This window comes from Xenopus laevis, chromosome 4S, assembly GCF_017654675.1.
Source record: "Xenopus laevis strain J_2021 chromosome 4S, Xenopus_laevis_v10.1, whole genome shotgun sequence".
Classification (NCBI taxonomy): Eukaryota; Metazoa; Chordata; class Amphibia; order Anura; family Pipidae; genus Xenopus; species Xenopus laevis.
In genome coordinates this window covers 114,156,485-114,176,283 of record NC_054378.1, presented here as the reverse complement: position 1 = coordinate 114,176,283, position 19,799 = coordinate 114,156,485, and the positions used below count along the sequence as shown (strand labels likewise).

At 40.8% G+C, this 19,799-nt stretch overlaps 1 protein-coding gene across 2 annotated transcripts in view; it reads right to left on the bottom strand.

The window, feature by feature from the left end:
* The window catches only part of eefsec.S (eukaryotic elongation factor, selenocysteine-tRNA-specific S homeolog), a 151,640-nt gene extending 140,357 nt beyond the window's left edge, over positions 1 to 11,283 (bottom strand). Inside the window, exon 1 of one of the 2 annotated variants that reach the window (XM_018259587.2) lies at positions 10,798 to 11,283. In XM_018259587.2, the coding sequence (XP_018115076.1) occupies positions 10,798 to 11,077 (280 nt within the window). In that variant the 5' untranslated portion in view covers positions 11,078 to 11,283. 2 annotated transcript variants of the gene reach the window in all.
* Positions 11,284 to 19,799: the final 8,516 nt, after the last annotated feature.

The following is a 19,799-nucleotide window of genomic DNA, read 5'->3' as shown; positions in this document are numbered from 1 at the left end:
TATAAATTATTTGAATCTTGTTTCCTTCAGTCTGGGATTTCATAATTATAGCAAGCAGGCAGGAGCCATTTTGTGGACACTGTTATTAAGACAAGCCTTGTGTCATCTCAGAATCTTGTTTGTGCACCAGAATGGGGGACCTGATGTCCATCCCCATGCCCTGGTTACACAATTAAATGGTAAAGAGAGAGGCATAGAGGAGGCGCAGACAATAATTGATTGACAGCTGAGATTTTTAAATGAGCTTATAACAGCTATGAATGCTTTAACAAAAAATAGAAATTGGATTTCATGTTTAATTCGAAAAGGACTTTTATTATAAAGATTTTTGTGTCTGGGTGACAGGTCCACTTTAATGTTGACTGGTTGCAGGCCTGGACTGGCAATCTGTGAGTTCTGGCAAATGCCAGAGGGGCAGCTGTATGGTTCCATAGAAAGTTACCAAATAGTGGGCTGGTAGGGGGCTGTTTGGCTGGTAGGGGGCGGTTTGGGCCTCTGTGTACTTGGAATGGCAGGGCCTATTTTGACTCCCAGTCCAGACCTGACTGGTTGTCATGGGTTACAGTTTGGAGGCAATTTTTCTGATATTCATGTCCGTAAATCACACACTGTACTAAAATACCAAGAACAAAATTAATTGTATGATTAATTTAGCCAATAGAACAATAAAAGCTGGTGTAAATGGTGTGATGACTGTCCTGACTTAAAAAAGGAAACTTTATAAAAACCCTAGAATACACGCATTTACCCTTTGAAGTCACTATCCATCAAGAGGACCAAATGGAATTTCCTATTTCCAAAACACGGAAAAGGGCAAACTGGGTGGGCGAATGGGTTCTAAGCTGCCATCAATCGAAAAATGCCCATGAGGAAGCCAAGATGATATAAATGGAACAAAGCACAAGATGGTCAGCAATGTTTTTCCTAATGTCCAATCAGTTGTGGCGTGTCCATTTCCATGCTCACTGGCAGAAAGTACAAACTGACATAAATGAAGAAGGCTGATGGCTGGGGCAGATTAAATCCAGTCGCATGCAGAGGAAACAATTGGTACAATAAACAGGCAAGAAGGAGCCATTGATTTGTCACTGTGACCTGCACCCACTCGGGAGAGGCCGCTGCTATTGAGAAACGGCCATTGTCTTTTCATTCCTTTCCGACGTGCTCCGTGGGAAAATGCAACCGCTGGAAAAGACTTTGCGCCCATTGGTTACAATTGGAGCAGGAAAGGAGATATGCGAGTGAAAAACTAAGTAACAAGATGCAAAACGGCATCTCCAGTATAAGCATTACTCTCTGTTTACATAGTGCCAACATATACTCAATGCTTTATAGAGATAATACAACAAACATCATGCACATCAGTCCTTGTCCCAGTGAAGCTTATAAATCTAAGGTCACAGATAAACTAGTCATTTTAAAGGGAAAATAATGGTTTGCCTAATTCAAAGCAACTTTACAATATAAATTGATTACAGTATTCCTATGTTATTTACGTTATACGTATTTTATTAAAAGCAGTGTTTGTTTGTCCCTTTCTATTCTCTTTGAGAACACCAAACATAAAACGGAGTGCTCCAACCCTCCTGCCGATTTGTGAAATCAAGACTTCAATGCACCTCGGGTTAATTACAAGTGCTAGCTTTCGTAAAATTATTTAAATACAGTTCCTTAATGGCTCACCAAATAAGTAACGTGGTTTGGGTGCTCATGCCCTGAACCCTCCGCTTAACATTATTTATCCAAATAGTGCAGGCAAAGGGTCACTCACCGCTCCTTCTCGATGGCCGGGTGCATCGCCCGAACCCTCAGCAAGGGGAGACATTAAAGTGATACTGACACTAAAAAACTACTTTTTGTTTTTGTGAGTAATTGTTAGTTGACGTTTCTACCTGACTTTTGCCAACCTGACTGCCCCATCTCAGCCTGTCAGTTAGAGTTTCTAATACTAACGGACTCCTGCTGCACAAATATGGCAGCCCACTCATACAGGAACATGGGGCATCAGACAGGTAATGTAAAAGCATTGTGCAAATAAAAGTCAATATTATGATAGAAAAGAAAGAGGTTTAATTTCTGGTGTCAGTATCTCTTAATAGCACACATTCCACAGGACTTCAGGCAGCAGTAAAATTCAAATAGCTTTTATTAACACAAACATATCTTGTCCTAACGCGTTTTGTGTTTTCCACACATAATCATAGCCAATAATTCACAATATCAAACACTTGGGTTAAAAAACAATGGAAGACTACCTCATCACTTACTTATTCATTTTCCAACACTTCTATTATCAGTTACAATGTATCAGTAAATGTAACAATTTTTAAATAACAAATGTATCCATTATTAGTATTATAGCGTTCTTATACTGATAAGCAATTTTTAAAAGAATAAATAAGTAAAGAAAGCGCATCTTTTTTAATTTGGGATTTCCTAAATATGTTTTTAAATGAATACTGCTTTGCCAAAACTTTGATAAGTTACCCTGTTTGTTAATAATTATTACAAGGTCAATGTATTACCCTTTCTATTCTCTGCCCTGGTGGCTCAGACTGCTGATACAATGTAACACAAGGCAACCGATTAACAGACCTGTCTTTGCTGCAGGGGAACTAAGACTTTTGTAACATTGTTTAAAAAGTAACAAACAGGAGTTAAGCAAATGCTGCTTTCAATAGCAATTGTTTTTACAAATAACTTTAAAAGCACTAAACATTATTAATACATGTATATTGAAAAATTGCTTAGAATTATGTTTTATTTTATTTTATTAAGCAAATTTTTATTTTGGGGTTTACTTGCCCTTTTGAACCTGCCTGTTTTTGGAGTGTGGAAGAAAACCGACGAGACATGATAGAAACATGCAAAATCCATGCCAACAGTGCCCTAAAAGTGCAAACCACTGTGCCATAGCCATGCTGTCCATACTATAGTCTTTTCTCATATGTACACTAACTTTCTATCAACAAAGGGAAATTACTGTGCCACAAAAGTACCCCCAATGCAGTAGGCCAAACTGTCAGTTGAACAGCAATGCAGGCTGATAGGTTGCTAACATGGCCCGGAAGGAAGGAGTCCTGACTGAGTTTTTATTGGCCCATGTAAGGCCAGTTTTAAGTAGAAGTGCAGCAAATGTAAATGAGCCTTTCAGGTAAATGGTAACTTAAGGACAAAGATAATCCAATTCAATGTGGGGGTGTTACATTTTAAGGTACCCCTACAATAAAATAGACCCTGGGCTAAGGGTCTCAACAGAAAAGAATGCACCAGCCTGGGGTTATTTCTGTCCAAGCACCATGCAACCATAACATAACTAGATTCACTCGATTTCCATTTGTGCAATATAGTAATATGTTCTTATTTCACTATACTGCACATGCACAAGGCTAGTTGGGCACAAGGGATCCCTGGGAAAGCAGGAAAGATGGCAGCACAACATAGGAATGAAAAAACACACACAGGTGTATTTTTTCCCCATGAAGGAGCATTAGTCCAGGGAAAGTTAGCTGTTTAAATCACCGAGGGGTTCCTTCCCCAGTGAATTAGACTTTCCTTGTCCTTAATCCTGCTCCATTAATGTCATTATTGATCTTGACTGTATTTTTAGTGATTGTCAAATATCAGGCCAGGATGTCACGTGAGCATCAGGAAACACAGTTTCATTTCCAAGCAAAAAACTAAAAGTAACGTATTTCCAAGTATGATACTTTACACAATATCACATGTTGGTTTTAGGAATATGTTATTTAGCCCGACACTTACATTTAATGGCCATTATACTGATAAATTTATCTTGAGAATTTAATGTCCCTTCATTTTTGTGCTTAGTACAGGAGATAACAGTATGCTGCCTTAGTTTTAGAAAAAGGGTTTTGCATTTCCATCTAGTATTTGATATTACATGATCAGCCACAAGGGGCACTGATTTAATACACTCAGATTTTTTTTTTACTGTTACTTGACCAAAATGTATGGCAGCTGTTTCTCTTTTTTTCAGAGATAATTGGCTGGCTTGGAATATCAATTGATGTTATGGGTAATGTAAAAAAAAAAAAAAGCACTAGCACTATATAATACTGGTTTCTAAATGTGATGCTACTTGTGATTAAATACCTAGATACATAAGATAAGGATTATCTGTTTGGAAACAAAACAAATACAATTAGAAAAGATCTGGAGGTTTTCTTACGTATATTTGCATAATCTATTGGATATTAATGTTGGAAGGTGTGATTGTATGCTGTCCAAACCAGGGGTACCAAAACTTTACCAATGTGGGGTCGGTCGCTTTTTGTAAGGTTATAGAATCAGGGTCTAGCACCTCAGTGTTACAGGAAGAAAAAATCCTGTCAATTGCAAAAGAAGCCATAACAGGCTTGCAGCCTAAGGGCCCTGAGTTTGTCTCTGAACAAAACTCTATTGGGCAGATTTTATTAAGGGTCGATTTTTTTCATGGTCAAAACTCTCAAATTCGAATTGTGAATTATCCAAACTTGATTCGAGTTTTAATTCGAGATTTATCATATTCTGGCCCTTTAAGAACTCAAACCTAAAACCTGCCCAGTTCATGTATAAGTCAATGGGAGAGGTCCAGGGACAAATTTCTGAGAAAAAACTTGAATCAAGCTTTGTCAATTTCGATTCGAGTTTTCGAGTGGAGCGATTTTTAGATATTTGATTTTTTTTTTTTATTAAATAAGCCCCCCAATTGAATTTTGAGTATATTCGAATTTAAGAGTTTAAAAAAAAAAACTCACATGAATTTGAAATTCGACCTTTGGCAAATGTGCCTCTAAATGTACGGAGTTCCTTTGTATTAATGACTTTCCATCTACCCCAAAAAAATACATGGGCAAGTGAATTCGATCCAGAAAAGAATGACACCCTAGATTATGTATTGAACAAGTTTTAAAAGTATATTAAGAATACCAAGTTAAACAAATGAAAGAAAAATAATTATATTTGGTCATGTATTATTTCATGTCATAATTGAAAAAAAAAGATCCAATAGCATATTTGTGAGTGGCAAAAGTAAGTGAATCCTTAGGATTATCATATAATTTTAAGGTGAAATCAGAGTCTGGTGTTTTCAGACAATGGGATGACAATCAAGTGTGATTGACAGGCCCTGTTTTATTCAAAGAACAGAGATCCAGCAAAGCCTGATCTCACGTCCAACACATTTGTAGATGTGTATCTCGAATAAAGGAGGTGTCAGAGGACCTCAGAAAAGAGTTGTTGATGTCCATAAAGTTGGAAAAGATTACAAGACTATCTCTAAACAGTTTGGAATCAATAGTCAGACACATTGTGTACACATGGATGAAATTCTAGACCATTGTTACTCTACCCAGAAGTGGTCATCCATCAAAGATAACCAACTGCAAGGCGTCTAAAGCTGGCCATAGACGCAAAAAATCTGATCGTACGAATCGAGGGTTCTTATGATTTTCGGACCGTGTGTGGAGAGTCCCGACATTTTTCATTTGGTGGAGATCGGTCGTTTGGTCGATTTGGACAGGTTAAAAGATTTCTGTCGGCTGCCGATTATATCTCTGCATGTATTGTCGATCGTACAATTTTCAGAGGAAGACTGTCACCAGCGTTGTCGGACATAACTTTCGTACGATTGCTGTCAGGGGCAGAACATCGGCTGATCTTTTCTTTTGTACTTTATTTGATCGGAATGGTTAGTGGCAGGTCGGGATATGGGGAAGTCCGATCGTATGATGATTCGTACGATCAGATCTTTACGTCTATGGCCAGCTTAATAGTCCTAGAGGTTACACGGGGTAGCAACTGAAGGCCTTTTTTCACATTGCTTAATGTTGGTGTTCATGAGTCCACCATCAGGAGAACACTGAACAGCAATAGTGTGTATGGCAAGGTTACAAGGAGAAAGCCGCTGCTCTCCCCCAAACATACTGCTGATCATCTACAGTTTGCTAAACATCTTGTTGGTTAAACCAGAAGTTTACTGAAAGAATGTTTGTGGAAAGATGAAGCCAAAATATAACTTTTTCGCTTAAATGAGAAGTATTACTTTTGGAGAAAGACACTGACACTGCATTCCAGCATAAGAACCTTTTCTGATCTGTGAAACATGGTGGTGGGACTCTTCTGGTTTGAGACTGTTTTGCTGCATCTGAGACTGGACAGCTTGTAATCATTAATGGAACAATAAATTCTGAACTATATCAGAGAATTCTAAAGGATATCAAGACATCTGTATGTGAACTGAATCTCAAGAGAAAGTGGGTCATGCATCAAGACAATCACCCCAATCACACAAGTCATTCAACCAAAGAATGGTTAAAGGAATTGTTCAGTATAAAAATAAAAAACTGGGTAAATAGATAGGCTGTGCAAAATAAAAATGTTTCTTATATAGTTAGTTAGCCAAAAATGTAATGTATAAAAAGTAACTTGATGTGTAATAGCCAGAACACTACTTTTTGCTTTGCAGCTCTCTTGGTTTCCACTGCTTGGTTACCACGCAGCAACCAATCAGTGACTAGATGGGGGGGCCACATGGGTCATAACTGTTGCTTTTGAATCTGAGCTGAATGCTGAGGATCAATTGCAAACTCACAGAACAGTTATATCCCATGTGCCCTTCTTTATAGTCGCTGACTAACTCAGAGTTAGAGAAATGAAAAGCAGGAAGTAGTGTTGCGTTCTGTTATGTTAGACATCCAGTCACTCCAGCCTTTATACATTACATTTTTGGCTAACTAACTACCGGTATATTAGAAACATTTTAATTTTGCACAGCCAATCTATTTACCAGTGTTTATTTTTATGCTGAACTGTTCCTTGAAAGAAGAATAAAGAGAATATTCTGGAATGGCCAAGTCAAAGTTCTGACCTTAAAGGGATACTGTCATGGGAAAAAAAAATTTTTTTGAAAATGAATCAGTTAATAGTGCTGCTCCAGCAGAATTCTGCATTGAAATCCATTTCTCAAAAGAGCAAACAGATTTTTCTATATTCAATTTTGAAATCCGACATGGGGCTAGACATTTTGTCCATTTTCCAGCTGCCCCATGTCATGTGACTTGTGCCTGCACTTCAGGAGAGAAATGCTTTCTGGCAGGCTGTTGTTTTTCCTTCTCAATGTAACTGAATGTGTCCCAGTGGGACATGGGTTTTTACTATTGAGTGTTGTTCTTAGATCTACCAGGCAGCTGTTATCTTGTGTTAGTGAGCTGTTATCTGGTTACCTTCCCATTGTTCTTTTGTTTGGCTGCTGGGGGGGGGGGAAAGGGAGGGGGTGATATTACTCCAACTTGCAGTACAGCAGTAAAGAGTGATTGAAGTTTATCAGAGCACAAGTCACATGACATGGGGCAGCTGGGAAATTGACAAAATGTCTAGCCCCATGTCAGATTTCAAAATTGAATATAAAAAAATCTGTTTGCTCTTTTGAGAAATGGATTTCAGTGCAGAATTCTGCTGGAGCAGCACTATTAACTGATTCATTTTGGAAAAAAATTTTTTTCCCATGACAGTATCCCTTTAATCAAATTGAAATGCTGTGGAAAGACCTAAAGTGAGTGGTTAATGTAATGCAACCCACCAACATCCAAGGGCTGAGGCTGTTCTGTATGGAGGAATGAGCTAAAATTCCTCCGATACCATGTGCAGGACTGATCAACAGTTACAGTAAATGTTTAGTTGCATTTATTGCTGCACAAGGGGCCACGCCAATCACTGAAAGTAAGTGAATACTGAATTGTTTGAAAATCAGATGATGTTTTATGTCACATTCATATAAAAATATAAAAGAGTTTAAAGGTTCACAAACTTTCAAGCACCACAGTATAATCTACTCAAGATCTACAAATAGTTGACAATCTCACTTTTGGGCACCCCCTGAGTTAAATATAAATGTAGATATTCCTCAACTAGTCCAGCGTGCTCACAGATGACCTTAGTCTAAATATGCATGCTTACGGAGTTAGGTCATTTACATACTTATTTAGTCTTTTATTACTATGGTTCTCCATTAGTTCCCTCCTGTACATATAAAAGAGAACAGCCACAGTAACTGTTACACTATGTGCTGCTTTCCAGAATCAATAAAGCTCCCATCCCCTCAGTATATGAGCTTTAGAAAAACTATTGTTTACACCATTGCAGCAGTAAGGCTGGCAATAGACGCAAGGATAAAGTCATACGAACCTTCGTCTCCTAAGATTTACGGACCGTCCCAACATTTTTAATACCATGGCGATCGGTCGGTTAAAAGATTTCTATAGGCTAACGATAATATATCTGCATGTACTGTATTGCCTGTTTTATGATATCACTGATAGTCACTACTATTTGCCGGACATAACTTTCGTAAGATTGCAGTCTATGAATTAATGGCCAGAACATCGTGTGACTTGTTCTTTTTACTACTTTATTTAATCTGAATGGTCAGTTGTAGGTTGGGAGATTGCACCGCATAATCATGTCGGACATAAGGATATATCTGCACTTCTATGGCCAGTTTAAGAGCTTTGTGCTGACCCCAAACGGGCTGATCTTTAAAGGAGAAGGAAAGACTTCGTGCACTTGGGGGTGCCAAATGTATTTACTTACCGGAAACCGCAGGCCACTGCTCCTATCAGCAGAAAACTGCCCTGGCCCGGGGTTATACCAGTGAGCACCACAATTTTCCAGGGCAGACGAATACGCAGTTGAACGAAAAAGCCGACTTTTTAGTTAAAGTTCAATCTTTCGTTCTACTGCGCATGCACAGCCGCGTGAAGAAGAGGGAAGCTGGAAGAAGATTGCTCCGTGGTGCTCAGTAGTATAACCCTGGGCCAGTGCAGTTTTCTGCTGATAGGAGCACCGGCCCGGGATTTCAGGTAAGTCAATACATTCACTTGGGGGTGCCTAACATTTGGCACCCCCAAGTGTACGAAGCCTTTCCTTCTCCTTTAAGCAGTCAATACACACCAAGGGATTATCACCCCAGTGCTTTATTTGTGATGGGCCTATGCTCATGTTACTCACATGTAGAAAGCTGTGAAAGTGCTCCACAAGAGTGGAAATACACCCACTGCTGCTAGCATTGCCCACTGGGAATAACTTCACAGACATGATTATGTATAAAGCAATAGTTGTCCCTCTGAATTACATTAGACTGGTGGATAATAGGAGACAAAATGAGTTATATTCCATCAGTGTCGGACTGGGATGCCAGGGGCCCACCAGAAAGCATTAGTCCATGGGCCAATTCTCCAAACTATTTTTCCTCTTCCTCACCTCACTCACCCTCTATTCTTCCTGTAGTCTCTTTTCTTTCTTTTGTATTATTTATTATTATGAACAGTTCATAAAATTGGTTACCTGGGAGCACCACGGTGTATAACTTCTCCTCTGTGTGCATCACGTTTTGAAACAGTACTTGTATGTAGGAACACGGAGCACCACAGGAATGAAGTCAGGAGTAGTAATACATTTTTGGATTTTTTTATTACTACTCCTGACTTCATTCCTGTGGTGCTCCGTGATCCTACATACAAATTATTTATTATTATTATATCTATTTAGCCTGTCTGTTCCCATACAGAAGTAGATATTGACCATGAAACAAGCCAAACTGTTAGAAGCAGGAGGGCCCACTGACACTTGGGCCCATCGGGAGTTTTCATGGTATCCCGGTGGGCCAGTCCAACACTGTATTCATTACCACAAGCCCAGTTGCAGCGCTGGCAAACCAGTCCCAGTCATTTGTGTGAATAATCCTATTCATTACAGTACTTGTGTCAACCTGTTCCCCATGCACTTGCGGGATGAGGGAATGAGGAAATACAATGATGAGCAGCGATTCTCTACTTACTGTGGTTTATGGGTAGGATAAATATGATATTATACCCATAAGGTACGTCTCTGAGGCCTCTTATGTTAACAAAAACTTGAAAGTAATTACAATATTTTGTATCCAGCACTTGTATGAGCTAATACTGTACTACAAAGAGAGAGGTGTTGGCAAATGACAATGCATGTGCAAATGTTTAGGTAGTAAAGGAGCTAGCACACGGGCAGATTCGGGGGGATTTAGTCGCCTGGCGACTAATCGCCTCTTTTGCGGGGCGACAATCTCCCCAAACTGCTTTCCGCCTGCAATAATGAGAAAACGCCAGCGCCAATGAACTCGCGGCACTTCGATTTCTGAAGTTGCCCGAAGTTGCCTCACGAGGAAACTTCGGAAATCGAAGCACCGCAAGTGCATTGGTGCTGGCGTTTTCTCATTATACCAGGCGGAAGTAGGGTTGCCACCTTTTCTGGAAAAAAATACCGGCCTTCCTGCATTCTTTCCATTATTTTCCTATTAATAACATTGGCGTAAAGCATCATTTTTACTGGCCAGGCCGGCAAAATACTGGCCAGGTGGCAACCCTAGGCGGAATGCAGGGGAAAGGCAGTTCAGGGAGATTGTCGCCCCGCAGAAGAGGGTCACCAGGCGACCAATCTCCCTGAATCTGCCTGTGTGCTAAAGCCCTAAATCAACTAATGTGCCTGACCAGAGCTGGGAGTATACAGACAATACTAAATCATTTACACTGGGGGTAACCAGTATAGGCCACTGCCACATGGTGAGGCATTGCAACTATCTAAATAACGTGATCAGGCAGGTCCCCGCCCAAATGGAATGTGAACTCCCAGTTGTGTGTTTCCTTTACTCTTTTAGCTGCTCTGCGGTTTTTAGCTCTCTTCACACCTTGGCCGGTTCAACTAGTAACTACAACTCCCAGAATGCTCTGTTGGGCGGTGACGGCCTACAAGTACAATGCTCACCTCCGATAATGGTTCTGATAAGAGATGCATGGCCAGGACAGTCGACCAATGTAAACTGCAGCCGCTGGTAGCCGGTCCCAGCCAGGTGCTCCGGTACTGGCACAGAGAAGGAAGAGAAGCCAAGGTCCAGCGTGATCCCTCTCTCCTTGCTCTGAGGGTTTTTGTCGAAAGCTGCGGTAGAAGCGGTGGTGCTCAGCGCTTTGGCCAGCGATGTCTTCCCGCTGTCAATATGGCCCAAGACTCCCACGTTAAAATTCAGCGTTCCCCCTTCCAAAGCCATGATGATAGCCGTGCGTTTCAGCCTGGAATACAACTCTTCCGGGTTGAGCCCGCAGTCCAGTACCGACAGGAAACAAGTGGCAGAGTGACAATGATTCCGCTTGCTTAAAACGTTACAGAGTCTCGATTCTCTCTTTCGTTATTGGCTTTCTGTTGTGAATTATACAGCTAGCAATTCAGTATTAGCGCACTCGGTCCTTTGTTACTCATAGAACTATAAATAGTTCCCACTCCATCAGGCTGGTAACCAGGGGCAGAGAACAAAGTGCACTAGTAATAGGCAGCCCAGCCAATGGCCCGCCCCTTCAGCATTTTTCCAGTAAACTACATTACAATATCTAGGGTCAGTGTCGGACTGGGACACCAGAGGCCCACCAAAAAACCTTAGACCAGGCAGGGGCACTATTATTCTTCCTCTCCTCACTCCACCTAGTCTCTTGTATTACATACTATAATCTATTATTCCATACATTTAGCTTCTTTGTTCTAATATAAATAGGGAATGGCCATGAAATATGTCAAATATTTAGTAGCAGGAGGGCCCACTGACACCTGGGCCCACCGGGAGTTTTCCTGGTATCCCAGCGGGCCAGTCGGACACTGTCTAGGGTTGCCACCTGTTTGGTTTTGACCCGAACTGGTTGGTTTTTCTAAGGCCTGTTCGGGTCTCAACTTTCTGTTCTGTTTTCAGCCATGTGAAACCCGAACAATAATCTGGCCAATAAATGAAAATCAATTAAATACAAAGATACTCACTTTGACATGGCAGTTCAAGTGCAGTTCATTTCTTGATATTACAGAAAAAGAAATAAGCAAATCAATCAAAAAGAAGAAATTGTTTTTCTAAATGAGCATTGCTGTATTTCACAGCTTTCTGGATGATAGATTTCTGTATAATAGATCCCATACCTGCAGGCCCGGGCCATGCCGGCCAGGCGCCCTAGGCAACCTGGCCAGTCTGGCGCCTGCTAGCCGTGCACTTGCGTAAACTGGCACTTCTTGGCGGTGCGCATGCGCAAACTCCCACTTTTGTGCAAACCGACGCTCATGTATGTGCCTTTTGCCGTTCGCTCGTGTATGCGCCAATTGATGTTCGCGCATGCGCGGAAGCACAGCTACGGGGCCGGGCCAAATAGAAGAAGATTTTGCAGAGAGGCGACCGGACATGGGGTAGGGGTCAGAGAAGGCATGTGCCTGGCGCCCCCTAGCTTTTGCGCCCTAGGCACGTGCCTACTCTGCCTACCCCTAGTTCCGGCCCTGCATACCAGTAGTTAAAGGATTGGTCTTACTGATGGGGCAGAATAGATAAGAGGTAGGGTTTCCAGCCGTGTGGATTTCAACTGGACATTTCAGTTTGTCAAAGGGCTGGCCGTTCAAAACTGTCCCTTTTAAAACATTACAAAAACTGGACAGAAATCCAGCCAGTTGCAATAATCCTGACCCAGCATCATAACTCCACGCCTTCATCTCTGAATCATCACAAAGCAAGGAAGTAAAAAATGTTTTCCCCTTCTCACCCCTAATTTGCATATGCAAATTAGGATTTGTCCGAATACCTATCTTAATCCTAATTTGCATATGCAAATTAGGGTTCGGATTGGTATTCGGACAAATCTTTCATGAAACATTCAGGGGTTTGGCCGAATCCAAAATAGTGGATTCGGTGCATCCCTAAAATACAGATTGCTGGGCTGCACCCATTAAAAACTGTATTTTACAGGGAACAGAATCAGTGGCGTTACGGCGTAACTACAGAGGTAGTAGACCCCACAATCACTGGGTAGTACAGGGGCCCAGTGAGGGTCTACTTTCATCAATAGTATTCGTTACTGGGGGCAGGTCCACCATCAGGGGGGCACAGCGGGTACAGCTGTACTGGGCCCAGCAGTTTTTTAAGCTTGAAGGGGGGCCTGGTGGTGCTACGCTGCCTGGATTTGCCGGACCCCCCTTGAGTCGTGAATATGGTTGCCATCTGGCCAGTGTTGATGGTTGATCCCGATGTTATTTATAGGGAAAAAAGATAAATATATATATATATATATATATATATATATATATATATATATATATATATAGCAAAGGAGCAGCAACCTCTAAAAGCCGCCGGAGAAAGCTCCCACTGAAAGGACCTGAAAGCCAACGAATTGACCCAAATCTGACAAATCGAGTCAAAGAAGAGAAGGAGCCAAATGGAGACGTATAAGAGGAGAATTAAGAAGACCTTTAAAGGAAACGACATCTTTTTTTTTTTCTGTTTGTTTAAACCCCTGATCACCAATGTTTTTTATTTAACTTTAATGGGGTACCCTGGCCACCAATGTGTTTGGTTTTTTTAACTTATAGTGGGGCCCTGGCCACCAATGTTTTTTTATAACTTGTGGAAGGGGGTGTGGCCACCAATGTTTTTTTTTTTAAATTTGTAGTGAGACCAGTGGCTTTTTGTAACTTGGGGGGGGGGACTGGCTATCAATGGCTTTTTATAACTTGTGGGGAGGGGGTTTACTGTTTTAACTCTGATGTGTGGCCTTTTTATTGTGGTGTGGGGGGTATCTGGGGTGGGTCTTTGGGCTGGGACCAGGGGCAGATTTACCAAGGGTCAAATTGGAAATTCTAATTTTCGAGTTTTTTTATGGTCAAAACTGTCAAATTCGACTAGGGAGTTATTCAAATTCGATTTGAGTTTTTAAAAAAATTCGAATTTGATTTTAGAGATTAATCATACTCTGGCCCTTTAAGAACTCAAATTCGACTATTCGCCACCTAAAACCTGTTTAAGTCAATGGCAGGGGTCCAGGGATCAAATTTGAGCAACCTTCCTGACATTTAAATTTTATTCAGAGAAAAAACTTGAAACAAGTTTTTTAAAAAAAAAAAAATTAAAAATTTGATTCGGGTTTTGGGGTCGATTGCATTCATCCAAGTTTTAAAAATTCAAATTTTTTATTCAATAAAATTAGATTTGGTCGCATTTCGAATTCATGGGAGTTTAGGGGAATTTTTAAAAACTCACATGAAATCGAAATTTGACCTTTGATAAATGTGCCTCTTAATAATGATGTGCGGGCCGGCCCGATGCCCGTGGGTCAGGCGGGTTTGGGCCGACCGGGCACCCCACTTTCCAGGGGCGGCCTTCCAAATGCCCGCTTCCAACTTCCGGGTTGAACTTTTATAGACGAGCCTCTCCAAACTGGAAGTCGGGCGCAGGTGGTGGGTCGGGAAAAGCTCAACCCGCACATCACTACCTCTAAGGGGCATATTTATCAAGGGTCAAATTTGTATGTGAAAAACTTTGAAATTTGAATTCAAAAAGACCAACCGAACATGAAGTCAAAGGTTTTTTTTTTGGTTTTCGATCGAATAGATCTGTATTTGGCCAAATTTGAATCGTACGAATCGAAGTTATAGCACATTCAACCGAATTTGAATCAAAGTTCCCCCCCCCCCAAAAAATTGATTTTTAAAGTCCACCAAATGACTCCAAAGTTCTAGGAGGTCCCCCATAGGCTAAAACAGCAATTCGGCAGGTTTTAGATAGCGAATGGTCGACTGTTGAATTTTTAAAGAGATAGTACATGATAAATTTCGATATTCTAATTTTTTTCAAATTCGAATAAAATGAGGACTATTCCAAAGGTTACACAAAAATAGCTCGAAATCACCTCGACCTTTGATAAATCTGCCCCTAAGTGTCTCCCATGCAACCCAATCACTTGCACCCCCTCTAACCCATTTGACGCCACTGCTTCCTCTGCCTCAGCACCAAGCATTCGCTGGGGACTGAGCGGGAGATTTAAACAGTTGTTAGAATCTCCCGCTGGATGGCATGCCGCCACGAAAGGGAGCCAAAGAAAACCGAAGAGCTAAGTCCTCATCGCTTATTTTTGTTCCCCTTCTGGACAAGATTGAAAACAAGCAACAGAGCAGGATTCTTTCAACCTGGTCTGGATCAGCTAGAAGAAAAGCAGAAATGACATGGCATAAGTTACTGCATAAACAAGGCCTGATCTTTCTGATTCTTCCTTTTATTGTAAAATTAATATCCTACCTCACAGAGGCTCGCTGATGTTAACACTAGCAAACATAAATATTTTGAATATGATATGCTGCAGGAAATAGCATTATGGATGTCAAGGAATATAACACGATGATCTTAGTGCCTGAACTCAAAAAAGATTTCTCACTAAAACAAGAATGCACGGGACAAATCCAATAGAAATAATTCCTGAAATAAGTAAACGATTCGGTAATCTGGGATCCAGCGCAAAGGCCTTGGTCTGTGTTCATAAAAATCTGCTTTTTGCTTCATTGAAACGTGATCTGTGAAGAACACTGATAAATCCTTTGTGTTCAATGCCTGAAACACATGCGAGAAACTGATCCTGTTTAATATACTTTCCTTTATCATGGAGACTTTATTTTTCATTCCAACAGCACTAGTGTATAAAAGCCCTCTTTGGGACCAGGAAGTGATACTGCCAGGAAAATCGGGGTTAAATGTTCAGGTCTCACATATACATTCAGTTCTGATATTCGCAATAACTCAATCCAACAATAACACAGTTCTTGACAGTTGAAATCCATCATCCTGCAATGATATTTATATTGCTGAGAGGAACTTGATCATACATTGCAAATCCATCTATTTAGGCTGTGAAAACAACTAGGCCCCTAATCCCGTCTTGAGTATCACATGACACAGAAGGGGTTCAGTACAAAAGGTAAAGTATCAGTTTTTTAAGGACAGACAAAACGATCTGAAAAGCCAGCTTAGCCCTTAAAAATGTGAAAACAATATTGTTAAAATATGTAACAGCAAGCTCATGGCATTGCCCCAGTGTTAAAATGCTCTGGACTTACCTACTGCAATATTCTGAAAGGGATACTGTCACTGGGAAACTTTTTTAAAAACAAAAAAACTCATAAGTTAATAGTGTTGCTCAAGCAGAATTCTGCACTGAAATCCTTTTTTCTAACTAGTTTTTTATACTTAATTTTGAAATTTGACATGGGGCTAGACATGTTGTCATTTTCTCTGGTGCCCCCAGTCATGTGCTCTGATAAACTTCAGTCACACCTTACTACTGTACTGCAAGTTGGAGTGATGTCACCCTCTCCCTTCCTCCCCCCCATCCCATCCGCCTCCCTCAGAGATCACCTGACCAGAAATAATGCAACTCTAACTGTAAAAGAAAGAGGTGTGGAAGTAAAAGACAGTACTTTGTCCATTAATTGGACCTAACATGTATGTGTACCCTTGGTTTGTTTGTGTGCACTGTGAATCGTTTAATTACAGGGGAGGGCCCTTACTATTCAAAATGGCAGTTTTCTATTTATGATTGCCCAATGACACATACTACTAAATAAGTATAATTTAGTGAAAGTGGTTTATTTAGAATGAAGCAGTGTTTTACATATATGCTGTTTTGTGTAGTACATTTTTATCAAGACATTACATACATTGTTTGGGGGTTTTCCTTTAATACCAAGGACTTCTCAGTGGGATCATGAAATATCAAAAACCCTACATATTTCTTAATTATTTTTTTCATTATTTCTTGCACTAAACAGGGCAAATACTGTCACGGGGAAACTTTTTTAAAAACAAAAAAACTCATAAGTAAATAGTGTTGCTCAAGCAGAATTCTGCATTGAAATCCGTTTTTCTAACTAGCAAAAATATTTTTTTTTAATACTTAATTTTGAAATTTGACATGGGGCTAGACATGTCATTTTCCCTGGTGCCCACAGTCATGTGATCTGATAAACTTCAGTCACACTTTACTACTGTACTGCAAGTTGGAGTGATGTCACCTCTACCTTGCCGCCCCATCCCAGCAGCCTAACAACAGAACAAAGGTAACCAGATAAAAGCTCGCTGACACAAGATAACACCATGAAGTGCTGTCTCTTTCTGAAAGCAGATGACCAGGTAAAATGATTGCCTACATCAATATTACAACTAGTGATGAGTGAATCTGTCCCGTTTTGCTTTGCTGAAAAATCTGTGAAACGCCGAAAAATGTTGCGAAATGGTGAAAAATTTCACAAAATGCATTATAGTCAATAGCCATCCGAATAATTTTTAGAAACAAAACTACACCATACACCAGACAAATCACAGCAGAATCCCTTTAACCCCCACAGATGTCAGGGTTGATACATGACCATTAGCCAAAGAATCAGCAATAACCACAAAGAAATAAATAATCCACATTTTATTTTTAAACAAAAACAATGTTGAAAAAGTTTTTATAAATCTTCTCAGGCATGAGAAGATTTAGTAACAAAAATAGATTCTTACAAACCCCCAGGCCAAAAACAACCATCTCATTTAAAGGCGAAGGAAAGGCTTCGTACACTTGGGTGTGACAAATATTAGGCACCCCAAGTGATTGTTTATACTTACATGAAACCCCGTACCAGTGCTCCTATCAGCAGAAAACTTCGCCTGCCCAGGGTTATTCCAGCAAGCACCACTGAGCGATCCTCTTCCATCTTCTTCTTTCTTTAAATTTCCAGGGGCAAATGCATGCGCAGTTGAACGAAATAGCCGACTTTTTAGTTAAAATTCAGCTTTTCATTCTACTGCACATGCACAGCCGCGTGAAGGAAAGGGGAAGACGGATTGCTCCGTGGTGCTCACTGGTATAACCCCGGGTCATGCACTTTTCTGATGATAGGAGTACCGGCCCGGGGTTTCAGTTAAGTAAATACATTCACTTGGGGGTGCCTAACATTTGGCACCCCCAAGTGTACGATGCCTTTTCTTCTCCTTTAAATGGGCAGTATACTAGCTTTTTCAACATTAGTGCAAGGAGTAGGGCTTGTGCTAAACATACCTTATGCCTATTGTTTTATTAGAAAATATGTATGATTGTTTTATTTCTTGCACTAAGGGCTTGTCCACACGAGGAGATTCGGGGAGATTTTGTTGCCTGGCGACTAATCGCCTCGTCTTTTGTGCGACTATCTCCCTGAACTGCCTCAGCGTTTTTCCCCTTAGGCTACAATGCAAAGTCGTGAGGCAACTTTGGGTGACTATTGAAAACGCATCGCCGCGTGTGCATTGGCGCAGGCGACTTTGCATTGTAGCCTATGGGGAAAAACGCTGAGGCAGTTTGGGGAGATAGTCGCGCAAAAGACCAGGCGATTAGTCGCTAGGCGATAAAATCTCCCCGAATCTCCTCGTGTGGCCTTACCCTAAACAGGGCAAATTCTGAAATTCTACATTGTATTTCCTGTACAACCTAATCTGCACTAAACGGCAAATTCTGTAACTAAAGTAGCATTCTACTCCCACTAGTACAATCAAAACAAATCAGCAGTCCTTTGAGATGCCATTTGTTTAAATAAACCACTCCCTTCCACTAGCTGTAGCCTGTTAAACTGTGAGAGAAGCTCATTATACAAAGAAATCCAGGATACATCTATTAAAAGGCAATTTACTGGTCGCAACCATTGCCACAGTGATACCCTGCTACCTGGATTTCCTAAAAAATGTCCCAAGTTATATTGACACCCATGGCCTGACACTCCTGTCAGGCCCGGATTTGTGAAAAGCCCACCTAGGCCCCGGCTTAGGGCAGCAGGATTTTAGGGGGGTGGGATGATGCCCAACACACCCACTTTGGTTCAAAAACACTGGGGATGCGCTGGAGATACAATCATTTTTTAAATTTCCCATGCGCCAATCCCCATTGCTCTGGTCCAGATGATGAAAATTTTCGCAATAAAGGGGAGAGGACAGGGGCGGCGAACGGCATTGGGCCTAGGGGTGACCAATATGTAAATCCGGTCCTGACTCCTATCATCCCACTGTGTGTCAGTAGTGCATTGTAAATTGCTGAATGTTGCAACTAGCCAATGAGAGCAGTTGAAATGGTTCAGTACCTCACTATGTAAATGTGTGCACTAAAAGCCAGGGAATGTTCTGGCTGTGTTCTGGGAAAGCCAGGGAATATTCAGTTGAGAAAGTCATAAATAAATAAGTTTACAAATAACTAGAATACATTTATTACAGGTTGATAATTTTATTACAGTGACAGTTCACCTTTAACATGATTTTATCTGCTTGTCATAGATCAGCCATCTTAGTTGCCCCCTTCTACCAAAAAATTGGCATCATATATGTAATAAATTAATTCATGGATGCTCTATACAGAGTAGTTCTCATCCTCGGCCATCAACCTCATGGTGGTGGCTGATACTCTGTCAGTAATCTGAACCAGAATCCAGACAAGTAATAAGGATAAGTATACACTGGGCAATTTGGGGAGATTTAGTCGCCTGGCGACTAATTGCCACGACTTTTCTCCCCGAATGCCTTCCCTCACTCTGCGCCTGACTAAAATGAAAAATTACACGCTGCGATTCATTTTCCGAAGTCGCCCGAAGTTTCCTCGTGAGCCAATTTTTTGATAGAAGGGGGCAACTAATATGGCTGATCTATGACAAGCAGATAAAATCATGTTAAAGGTGAACTGTCACTGTAATAAAATTATCAACCTGTAATAAATATATTATTTATTTGTTTTCTTTTCATTCCAAGACATTAAGGAACACATGTACTGTTAATATAAATGAATTATGTTACAACAGCGCCACTTGCTGGTCAGTTTCCAACCAAGTAGTCAAGGAAGTTGTCAGGAGAAAGAATATTCAAAGTAGGGATGCACTGAATCCACTATTTGGGATTCGGCCGATTCGCACGAATCCTTGGTGAA